Below are 12,720 nucleotides of genomic sequence, written 5' to 3' on the forward strand. Positions count from 1 at the left end.
TGATTTGCCTAGTACATTCGAGACTCTCAGGATACAGTGGAATAAAGATCAACTAGTGAACAAGAAAAGATAATGCAGACAGTAAAATGTGTCGTGAGGCAACTGAAACAGTACAGGTGACTGGGCTAGGGTGACTTGGGGCCAAGGTACTGCAGATGCTGGTTTAGATCAGGTGGATGGCAAGGCCTCTCCAAGGAGTCATATTCAAGCTGTTGTACAATGTCAAGAAGCCAGAAAGGCAAAGGTCTTGGAGAAGAACTTTGCTTGCCAAGAAAGAGCAAAGGCTTGAGGACAGGAATGAGTTGGATGTGGTACATAGTACGGTCTGAGAGGTGAGCAGGGCTTCAAAATGTAGGGCTTGTGTGATCTGGCAAGGAGTTTGGGCTTCATTCTAAATGGGCTTTATTCTAAAAGGGGTTCCTGTGGGGGTGTAGTTTTGATGTTTTTAAAGTTTCTTCTACCTACTGTGTTGAGACTGGGTTTTAAAAGGCAAGATTGGCATCAGGGAAACAAGTGAAAAGGCGCTGTGGTGAGACATGGAAGGGACTTGGACTAGTGCAGCAGCAGTGGAGATGGTGACAGGTGGATGAATATGGCACATATCTTGGAGGGAGAGCTGACATTCTTCACACTCCTTTGTCAGTGAGGCCAGCACCTTCTTTGTTTTGCTAGATAATAGTGTTTGAATATTGGACTTATTTTTCTTCATTGTGTGTGTGTGCACGCGCATGCGCTATTTGCAGTGTAATGGCACAATTTGAACTTTAATCTGTATTATTAGCATTTTATTTTCTTTACCAATTTCTTAAGTCTAGAACTTATTATTTAGAAAAAGTCAGTAGGCTTTTTCTGGAAAGGGCCAGAGTGTAAATATTTTCAGCGTTTGGGCCAAGGACAACATGTAAATGAATGGATGTGGTTGTATTCCAATAAAACTTGGTTAGCAAACACAGCCAGTCAGCCCATGAGTCTATAGTTTACTCACTCTTAGTCTAGACAGCCCATAAAACAATATCAAGGCCTGATTTGCATTTACCGATTTCTTCAGTGTTAATATTCCCACTGTGGCCAGTTTCAAGCTACCATCTTTTTACGGTGTGCAATTTGTGATTTCTTTTTGTTGAAGTATAGTTGGTTTACAACATTACATTAGATTCAGGGGTACAGCATAGTGATTCAATGTTTTTATAGATTATACTCCATTTCAAGTTATTACAAAATAATGGCTATTTCCCTGTGCTGTGTAATATATCCTTGCTGGTTATCTATTTTATACATAGTGGTTTGTATCTCTTAATACCCTATTCCTATCTTGCCCCTCCCCCTCCCTTCTCCCCACTGGTAACCACTAGTTTGTTTTCTATATCTGTGAGTCTGTTTCTGTTTTGTTATATATATTTGGTTGTTTTTTTTTTTTTGCGGTACGCGGGCCTCTCACCGCTGCGGCCCCTCCTGCTGCGGAGCACAGGCTCCAGACGCGCAGGCCCAGCGGCCATGGCCCACGGTCCCAGCCGCTCTGCGGCACATGGACCTGGACACGAACCCGTGCCCCCCCCCCCCCCGCATCGGCAGGTGGACTCCCAACCACTGCGCCACCAGGGAAGCCCTGTTTTATTTTTTGATTTCACATATAAGTGATAACATCCAGTATTTGTCTTTCTTTGTCTGACTTATTTCAGTAAGCATAATACTCCCTAGTTCCATACACATTGTTGCAAATGGCAGAATTTCATTATTATGCTGAGTAATATTCCATTGTGTCTTCTTTAACTATTCATCTGTTGATGGACACTTGGGTTGCTTCCATATCTTGACTATTGTAAACAATGCTGCTATGAACATTGGGGTGCGTGTATCTTTTCGAAGTAATGTTTTTGGTTTTTTTCGGATATATACCCAGGAGTGGAATTGTTGGATCAAATGATAGTTCTATTTTTAGTTTTTTGAGGAACCAGCATACTGTTTTCCGTAGTGGGTGCACCAATTTACATTCCCACCAACAGAATACAACAGTTCCCTTCTCTCCACATCCTCACCAACATTTGTTATTTGTAGACTTTTTGATGATAGCCACTCTGACAGGTGTGAGGTAGTATCTCATTGTGCTTTTGACTTGCATTTCTCTGATGATTAGTGATGTTGAGCATCCTTTCTTGTGCCTGTTAGCAATCTGTATGTATTCTTTGGAAAAATGTTTTTGAGTCTTCTTCCCAATTTTTAATTGGGTTGTTCGTTTTTTTGATATTGAGTTATATAAGCTGTTTATATATTTTGGATATTAATCCCTTGTTAGTCATATTATTTGTAAATATTTTGTCCCATTTAGTAGGTTGTCTTTTGTTTTGTTGATGGTTTCCTTTGCTGTGCAAAAGTTTTTAAGCTTAATTAGGTCCCATTTGTTTATTTTTGCTTTTATTTCTTTTGCCTTAGGAGACAGATCCAAAAAATATATATTACCATGATTTATGTGAGTGTTTTGCCTATGTTCTCTTCTAGGAGTTTTATGGTTTCAAGTCTTACATTTAAGTCTTTAATCCATTTTGAGTTTATTTTTGTATGTGGTATGAGGAAATGTTCTAATCTCATTCTTTTACATGTAGCTGTCAAGTTTTCCCAGCACCACTTATTAAAGAGACTGTCTTTTCTCCATTGCATGTTCTTGCCTCCTTTGTCATAGATTAATTGACCCAAGGTGTGTGGGTTTATTTCTGGGCTCTCTATTCTGTTCCATTGCTCTGTGTGTCTGTTTTTGTGCCAGTACCAGTCTGTTTTGATTACTGTAGCTTTGTGTATAGTCTGAAGTCAGGGAGCATGATACCTCCAGCTTTGTTCTTTTTTCTCAAGATTGCTTTGGCAATTCGTGGTCTTTTGTGGTTCCATATAAATTTTAGGGTTTTTTGTTCTAGTTCTATGAAAAATGTCATGGGTATTTCATAGGGATTGCATTAAATCTGTAGATTGCTTTGGGTAGCATGGACATTTTAACAATATTAATTCTTCCAATCCAAGGATGCAGAAGATCTTTCCATTTCTATGTATTTTCAGTTTCCTTCAACAGTCTTTCATAGTTTTCAGAGTATAAGTCTTTCACCTTCTTGGTTAAGTTTAGTCTTAGGTATTTTATTCTTTTTCATGTGATTTTAAACAGATTTTTTTTTTTTGCTTTCTTTTTCTGTTAGTTCATTATTAGCGTATAGAAAAGCAACAGATTTCTGTATTTTAATCTTGTATCATACAACTTTGCTGAATTCATTTATTAGTTCTAATAGTTTCTTGGTGGATACCTAATCATATTTATTGAAAAGAACAAAATTAAGTAGATATATAGGTGTCATAACTCTAAAGGAAAACTTGAGGAATAAAATATTGGGATTTTTTTTTTTTTTTCTGTTTTTGCATGGTTGTTGCTTTAAGATATATTCTACTGCCCTCTTCTGGTTGTGATCAGATTGCTTCCAAAATTGTCTTGATAAACCATTTCTCTTGATAATTCAAGATTTAATTATTAGTGTCATGTCTTTTATAGTTGGTATGACTGTGTTTGTCTAATAATTGTCATACATAAATACATTGAATTATACGCAACTGAATAATGTTTCCAACATACATGCCAAATAATTATTACTTCGGCTTTTAATAAACTCTCTAGAAATACATTAATTCCATCTTATACACTCCTTACTACTTAATGAAGAAAAATATTGCTCCAAAATACTTAAATATATTCTTATAAGACAGAAATTCCCGCTATTGCAAGGTAGATGAGTTGATGGTTTAGTTTTGTCAGTAAGTTCAGTTTTCCCTCCATTTTACTCTTTAGCTAGATGAGAAAAATGTAAAACCCCTTATGATTAAAAATATTGTGAAACACCTGCTTAAGACAAGACTGTTTCCATATCCCAGCATATATCTTATGGAAACAATGTTACTTGATGTTGTTCATGATAAATTTTGTTTAGTGAATAATATATACAGATGCTCATATCTGCTCCCTTGTGAGCCTTTGTATACATTTGCTATGGAGGCAGTGATGATATTTTCCAAGCATGAAATCAGAATACCTGTTCTTGATGAAGGATTTCTGGAATATGAAAGATAGATTTTCTTTAGCAGTAATGTATCAATACTTACCTGTGTTACTGAAAAGAACAGATTTATAGTAAACCAAGACTGGGCCAGGTAATCCTGGGCATATGATCACCATAACACTTAAAAAAAAAAAACTGCCAAAAAAAGAAAAGAGGTTTGATTATTACTTGCATTGATTGCAATTAATTGATCGATAAGTTGGTTGATTGATAAGAACTGAGTGTTCACATACAATTTTCTTATTCTGTTGCCGAATGGCAGTAACGTTCCCCTCGGCTCATCTCAATATTTTTCACTCATCTCAATATTTTTCACTTCTAACACCTCAAGCACTTAACCAAACAAAACATGTCAAGCTCTAAGGAGTGTTATTTTAACAAAATTCCACAAAGAAATTCAGTTCATAATCAGTTGATCATTCATCCAACCATGGAGTGTTTATTTCTTTACTAGGGAGATAAGACAAGAAACAACTAAGAGGATTGGGAAAGGGAGTTTTGGATTAGAGAAGGGATGATCAAAATGGACATTTTTAATCACATCAAAGGACAAGAAAACTTTACACCCTTCAGGGTTCATTTAAAGGGGCTCTGTCTACTGTTAACAGTTGCCAACTTGCCTTACTGCTTGTGAGTCCACATGCAGCAGCTTCCCAGCTGAGATCGTTCTGTGCATTATAATGAGACTGCTATGAAATAGGTCCATTTGCCCTTTCCTAATCTACTTTTGTTTCAGGTAGAAGATCAGATCCCTTTACTGCATATTTTCCCTATAAGACCAAAACAAAACAACTCAAACACAGAAAAGGATCCCTTTCCAGTTAGACCCACTGAACCCCAGAGGGCGAATAAAGATGCCTGAAGACGAAGCTCTTTCAACCTAATCCTACCTGTTTAGTATTTCTCAACTCTTTGGACTGTTCTCATTCTTAGCTCTGCTAGTTCTATCAGTGTGTTTCAGTATTTTCACTGCTGCTGTGGCCTCTGTTTCCCAAGCTCTACTTTCTGCCTCCAGTGAACCCCTTCCTCCCACCTCCCCCTATAATTTTTCTTCTCTATCCCTTTGAGTGATCAGGCTGTGCTCATCTCTGTATCCTCAGGGTTTAGCAAAGGGCTTAGCACATAATTAGTGAGAGGTTATGAGACGCTTCTTCCCTTAACAGAAAGTGGGATGCTCCCCCAAGATCTTCAACGACTGAAAGTAGAAGACAGTTTTAGTACTATAATTCATCTGTTAGAATGTAGTTATGATAGGTATAATCCCTTATATATTCTTGTACTTACTTCCACTCCATATTTTTACAGTGATTTTTACCTCTTCAAAGCACTTTTACATCCTTTGTTCCACTGGATTTCAATCCCACATGCCTATGAAGAAATCAGGGCAGTTGCTATTATCCTGTCTTATAGTTGAGCAAATTGAGGCAGAGAGTAAATTACTTTCTTTGTCTCTGTCCATGAGCTGTGACTAGAATCCTCACCATAGTTCTGTATGAACTGGAGTATAAATATCTTTTCTGAACAAAATTACTCAGAAAGGATATTTATATTTCAGATCATATATATGTATCTATATATATAAAATATATATTTTAAAACAATACTATACATATTGAATAAACATATAAATATATATTTAAAAATAGAATAAACAGATGTATATATAAGCATAGACTTGTATAAATGTTATACATACATATAAACATGGATAAATAAACATATACACGTAAATAAGTATGTATGTAGTTTCTTATAGACATGTAGCAGTCTAGAGGGATGTTCCTGTTTGCCTTATGTGTTTTAAATAGACCCTAGTAGTCATGTGCATATTATTCAGACTTGAAAAAGCTGTGGTTCTAAAGGTTGTTTGCTGGTTAGTGATGAGAGAAATCTTCCTTACACTTAATTTACTTTGGTAGATGCTTTTTGCAAAGAGCAGTTGAACTTGGCACTGTATTACAAGTCTCATTGAGTGGAGAGGAGGAAGATGAAAGGACATAATTAATTATAAGACCAGCCTTAAGACTCCTGTGCTTAAAGAGCTGTCCAACCCCAGGGAGTTGCTTCGTGCCTGAGGCTGGAGTGGGTTCCTTCACCTAATCACCACTGCTTGCCCTAATGAAGTTCTGCTGATTTTCTTTAGCAGAGTGAGGAGCATTTCTGGTGCTCTAAATAAAGAATCAGGATGTGGCCTCTTATTTTAATGGGCGGAAGGAGAAGGAAGGGTGACAGGACATACACCTATTTAGAAGACAGCTAATGAAATGATTTATCTGACAGAATTATCCCGCAATAATTTGTCCCCAAGGAGACTTATTAGGGAGTATGACTTGCACGTTCGTTACCATCGCCATCACAGAAGCTAGTGTGGTCTCTGGCCTCTATGCTTGTAATGGCTTCTGTGAAAATATATCAACACCATGGAGCCAAATGCAGAAAACAGATGCTTTGCTGATTGGACATAAGACTCCAAGGAAGGGTCAGCCACAGGCTAAACTGTGAGTTAGCTAACGTTTGTCTCTGACACCCTCCAACTTCTTTTATTAGTCTCCTTCTCTGCTTTCATGGTATCATTTTGTTCTTCTCTCGTGCTAATTGCCCAGAGCCCCTGCATGGGCCTGCCTGCTTTGGTAGTGCTCTGTGCTCTGAACCTCATAATTTCTCACAGCCATCAAACCTCCTCTCATTTAGACTGTCAGGTTGAAATGTGACCTCAAAATATTTTCTACTCAGGTGTAGTAAGGAACTAGTACACTAATATTTGAGGACTGTTTAATGTGGCTGGCCTTCCCTCCCTTCCTCCCTCCCTCCCTCCCTCCCTCCCTTCCTCCCTTCCTTCCATTTTGATAGAGGAAAAATATTCTAATGCAAAGCAAAAAGTATATAATGACAGGGAATCAATCAGAATAACGGTAGAAAAGTTACTTTATGTAGTTTAGGTTATACATCAATAACGGTGACCAAAAAATCTCAGTGGCTTAAGCCAGCAAAGGTTTGTTTCTCATTCCAAATTGGGCTGTCAGGGTTCTCTGATCCCTGTAGTCCTTCAGAGACCCAGGAACCCAGACTGGGAAACAGCCACCATTTCAAACATAGCCGGTTGCTGTGCTCACTGTACCTCTAGAGGGACTCCCATCGGCAATAAATGCTTTGACCTGGACATGACACATCCTGAGGGACCCTGGAAAGACAGGGGCATTGTTGACTGTCCTCATACTCATTTATCTTTTATCCTCAATAACCAGCACAGTAAATGTTTATTAAAGTGAAATGATTTCCAGGGATTCTGGTTTCTTTTGGGTTTGCCTTGGTTTGTCTAAAAGGAAATAAATAACAGAACCCATGAAGTAAAGCCTGAAGGCCTCCAGACTTAGTCTGGTGTCCCTGGGACACTAAAGATAAGAGGAATCCAAAGCCCTTTGAATCTACGTGAGAAGAATAGCATTCCAAGAGAGATCATTCACGGTTGGTCAATTTCATGAATATCACGTTTCTTCTGATGACTTAAGGAAATAGCTCTATACAGTTATTCCTTTTCTACTGCTTGGCACATGGTATTGTGCCTTGAATATTTGTTGCCTGACTCATACGCAGACAGCCCATGGTCCTTTTTTGGCCTCTTTAAGTATCATGAGATACTTTTACAAAACAATCACTTTTTTGTATGTGCTGGTATAATGGAGTTTTATTAAATGTGTATTTCAATCATGTAAATTTAGCCATATATATGTGTATTTGTCTGTGTCTGTGTGTGTGTGTGTGTGTGTGTGTGTGTGTACACACACAGGAAAAAGAGAGAGAGAAAGAAAAAAAAAATACTGAGTTATACAGTCCAGGTAGTTCTGCCTGCCATTCCATTTACTGAGATTATGCCTCCAAGCAGGAGTGAGATGAAAAACTCCAGTCTACTCTGGTCTCAGTTAAATATGACTCTCAGTGAGAACAACTCAGCCCATTGCATGTACTTCTAATATTCAAATATACGGCCAAGCAGTTTTTCATACAACTTGGCTCCTAAATGTACGCCAACTGCTTCATTGGCACTCACCCATAGAGCCGATGATCTGTTCCTGTGCCGGAGGAAACAATGGCTGTATTGGGGCTCACTGTGAGGTGGTATGTTTGCCTCCAGCATGGTGTGATTTCGACTGTGTGGGTTTTGCCTAAAACCAACTTTAGGATCTTACATCACCTATAGAATGAGACTCGACAGCATTCTCGTTCCTTAGAAAACTAGAATCATTAGTGAAGACTCCCTGATTTTCTGTAGTCTATTTTATTTTGATCAAAATTATTTTGCTTTATCTGCTGTTTCCATGTGTGGGTCTCGAGTTACATTGAAGCCTGTACACTATTCCAAAGATTAAATATGCCCATGGGAGTATATACGTTACTTTTGCATGTCCCAAAGCAGATTAACATTGTTTTTCCATCCTCTCCAGAGTGCCTACCGCATGTTTACAAACAACACGTGTTTGAAGCACATGATCACCAAAGTCCGGCGGGACACCCACCACTTTGAACGCTACCAGCATAACCGGGACCTTGTGGGATTCCTCAACATGTTTGCAAACAAACAACTGGAGCTGCCGAGGGGCTGGGAAATGAAACATGATCATCAGGGCAAGGTAACTTGCGGGAGTTGCCATGGGGAAGCCTCCGTGTGACTGTGGGCTGCTTGTGGCTTTGGCACTGGGCCCTACCTTTCAAGTGAGGGCTAAAAGCCCTGCGTGACCTGGTTCAAGGGAAACCTGGACAAGCAGGTTGTTTGATACCATAAACCATTGCTACACTCTTCTGAAGTAGTGTATGCGGTGGATGGCTGTGAGGGCACTTGTTGGGCAAAACACTCACTTCCCCTGGATTTTCTTTGAATTGTAATCTCTCACCATTTTCTACTGATTAGAGAAGAGGTTTCTTAGGCAACAACACTTCCTTCTTCTAGCTATACAGCTTGTGCTGTGAGTAGTTGAATACAAGTTGCGGCATTGTTTGGAGAAAGTGGCTAGGAGGTTGCTAAGCAACAGCGCAAGGTGTGTCTGTGACACCGTCAGGGTTTGGGCCTCAGTCTTGTTGATTCAGAACCCTGGTTTTGTTAGCACATTAAAACAAGATTCACAGATTGATGAATTTATGATGAGAAATACGTAACTCTCACACAGGCCGGGTAACCACATCCGTACTTCCTTCTTCGACGGATGAACCAGAAAGCTGGCTTGTAATCAGGAGGTTGTTATGTAAGTAAGAAATCAGAATGAGAAAGTTAGTAACTCTTATAAGGTGTTTCTCAGCTAAGATTTTATTTATTAACTCTCGTTCAGCACCTACTGTGAGCCATGAACTGTTTAAGCCCTTTATATGTTTAAGCTCTTCTCAACAACTCTGTAAGGCAGTACTGTTATTATTATTGCTATTTACATATAAAGGATCCCAGGTCCAGAATGGTTCAGTGACTTGCCCAGTGTCATAGAGGTGAGCAGTGTCTGAGCTGGGCTGTAATCCAGGCAGTCTGTTTCCAGGGTCCATGCTCTTAACCACCGCAGCATGCTCTCCAAGTATTGAGTAACCAACCTCAATTTCCCTATCTATAAAAAGGCTTGAAATATGTGACTTGTAGGGTGGGGAGGATTAAATTGACAAGATATTTACAATAACTATGCTTGACTTTTTCATTCAACAAATATTTATTGAGTACCTGTGCAAAACAGCTAAGCCAACTACTCCATGGAACTGCCATTCTGATGGAAAGAGATGGGCAGTGGACAGATAGGTAAATACAGAGCATGCCAAGAGCTGATTAAAGCTATGATTTAAAAGAAAGCAGGAGATGAGGTCTAGAGAAAGGCAGGATTGGAGGGTTATTTTATAGAGGGTGGCTGGGGAAGGCCTCACAGATAAGGCTCTACATGCACACAGACTTGAACGAAGTGAGAAGTAAACCATGTCAGGGAAGAGCATTCAAGGTGAATGGAATGTGGAAAGTACTCAATAAATGCCGTTCTCCCCCAAAGTACCCTCTAGCAATAATACCACAGTAGCATCTTACTCATCCTGAACTCAGCTTCCAGCAGTCTTATCTAAGAACTTATAAGCAGTCAAATTAGATATTACAAAGTACATGTATGTATTTTGCATGGGAGGAGCCCTCAGACTTTCATTGAAACTATTGACTTGATTTCTGTAAATTTTTTTTAGTAAACCTCTAATTCCCAGCCTAGAGGAGATTAGAAGTGGCAAGCATGAAGTAGAATAGATGAAAGAGAATGGATTTGTGATTAGGTCCCTGGACCACAGATAGAATGGCGTTGTATCAGAGTCAGGTGGGCATGGCAGGGAAGTCTTTCCAGGACACTAGGAGCTGCACGCAGGGACCCTTGGCACTTCCTGTGCTCTCTCCTTCCAGAGGAGGATGTCACTTCGCTGGTGCTGATTCTGGGTCAACAGCCTGAGAGCCCAGTGTTTGTAAACATTCTAACTAAATGGAAGGGCACAGGTGGTCCAAGAAAGGACTTTGGAAAATATAGATGGTATTATACCTGCATATAAAAGAGCATTAGCAGACGAAGAATTCAGCTCTGTCCTCAACTCTGACAATATTTTTCCTGGTGTCATGAGGAGCTATACTCATTAGAGAACCATAGCTCCAGGGAAACCCAAGTTGAGATAATGCTGCATGTATTTCTGCTCTATATAGAGACTTAACTTGAGATAATGCTGCATGTATTTCTGCTCTTTATAGAGACGTAACTTGTTACGTCATTTTGTATCCTTAGCTAAAGGGAATCGGGAACTTATCATGCAGACATGGAAGGGGAGGTTCCTTTCTTGCCAGTCACAACTTGTCAGACATGCTTCAGGAAAGAGCTTCTTATAAATAACACCTGAACCTCGAGAAAAGTTTAAGTTAAACTTAGGATACTATTTGAGTTACAATGTATTCTTAAGAACAAATTCTGTCTCATAGCTTTTATAAAGTTTCGATAGTTAAACAGAGGTAAACATTATCTCGGCTGTGTGGGTAACATAACCATCCATCTTATTCCCTGAGGGTTTGGATTCATTTGGGGTTTCAGCCTGAAGTTGTAAGCATTGTAAAGAGCCCTGGATGTGGGCTGGTAGAGAGCTGACCTCACAGTCTGTTGGTGGCTTTGCATTTGCATGCTGTGTGGCATGAAAGATGTGGAAAGACCCCTGGCCTTGTGGACAAAATGGATTATCAGACAGGCCTGAAAGATTATCACTTTAGCCTGATTCTTCTGCTTTGTGCATTTGGACTTCAATAAGATTTTTAGCTAAGCTGGGTACCTTAATGAAAGCAGGTGTATCTCCCTGTGCTTCTCCCCTATCCTTCCTGTATAAATGATTGGCCTCCAATGAACTAAAATAGCTTAAAAGAACATTTGGGACAGGCTCTTGCCATGTCTGTATTTGGCTGTGCTGCTTTTGATTGTACTTTAAAAGTCATGGCTCCCATCCTCCAGGCAGTTAATAGGTTTTCTTCCAGCCAGAAATTTTAGCTCCCCTTTTTAATGAATAGCTTTACCTCCAGAACATTTAAAGGGAGTAAACTTTTTGCCCCATTTAATATAACATCGAAAGCTATTAAATACTACGAGGTTTTTTTTTCCCCTCAGTGATGATTGATTTCTAGAATTGACATGGAATAGGATGGCCAAATCCTCACCTGCATGAAAAGAAATGGTTCTTAAGAGGAACGTTGTCAAACTTAGCTGCTCAGGCTTATGAAATTTGGCCCCATGTTGTCTTCTCAAGTGCAACATCTTCCTTTTGTGTTTTCATTTGTTTTGCCATTCAACACACTTCTGAATGCCTACTATGTACATGCCACTGTGATAACAATGATACAAGCTAACAGTGTAGCATTATGTAGTATGTAGCATTGGCTGTGTGCTACCCATGTTATAAGCACTTAGATTAATTCCTTCCCTACTCACAGCAGCCTTGTACATAACTGCTACTTTTATCCATATTTTCTAGAAGAGGAAACTGAAGCATAGCATGGCAAATTTACCAAGGTCCTACAATTAGTACGTGATAGAATTGGATTTGACTCAAGACATCCAGCTCCAGGGTCTGTGCTTTTACCCTGCCTCTCACCAGTGAGGAGGGTGAATGCATATCTTCTAGCAATTACAGTGAAGGTGCTCTGGGAGCCTGTGGTAGCCTCTCCTACCATAGTTGAGGGGGTGGGGGCTTTTAGACACATCACTGAAGGGCAGCATATTGGGTGGGTCGCTCTTGGCTCTCCAGGCATAAGCGACTCCCCATAGAGTCTCCCTTGCACTGTTTTATGACAGCTATCCCCATCTGTCTCATGGTATAGTTGTTAACTTATTTTATCTTCTAAAGCAGATGATCCCCTTCTTGAGAGTTATTCTGTTTATTGTTTAATTACCCCCTTCAACCCCAGTGCCATTCATATAGAAGATTCTCAAAACAAGTTCGATGAATGAATGAAACTTGTCACCTGTAGATTCCTGGTTATTCAGTGATGTCTGCTTTGGACAAATGAAGAAGCTTCCAGGCTCTCTCCTCAGTGCTACTCCCTCCTCCTGTGCTCTCACCAGAAGTAGCTCCTAAGATTCGCCTGGTTTGACCTCTCTTAATGCAT

General features: G+C 39.6%; 1 protein-coding gene across 2 annotated transcripts in view; it reads left to right on the forward strand.

Moving 5' to 3' along the window:
- HECW2 (HECT, C2 and WW domain containing E3 ubiquitin protein ligase 2) overlaps nt 1-12,720 on the forward strand; it is a 411,404-nt gene that overhangs the window by 297,578 nt on the left and 101,106 nt on the right. For both annotated transcript variants that reach the window (XM_060016380.1, XM_060016381.1), the window contains one exon: nt 8,531-8,716. In XM_060016380.1, coding sequence (XP_059872363.1) covers nt 8,531-8,716 — 186 coding nt within the window. The remainder of the gene's footprint in view (nt 1-8,530; nt 8,717-12,720) is intronic.

Source organism: Delphinus delphis, chromosome 7 (genome assembly GCF_949987515.2).
Source record: "Delphinus delphis chromosome 7, mDelDel1.2, whole genome shotgun sequence".
Lineage (NCBI taxonomy): Eukaryota > Metazoa > Chordata > Mammalia > Artiodactyla > Delphinidae > Delphinus > Delphinus delphis.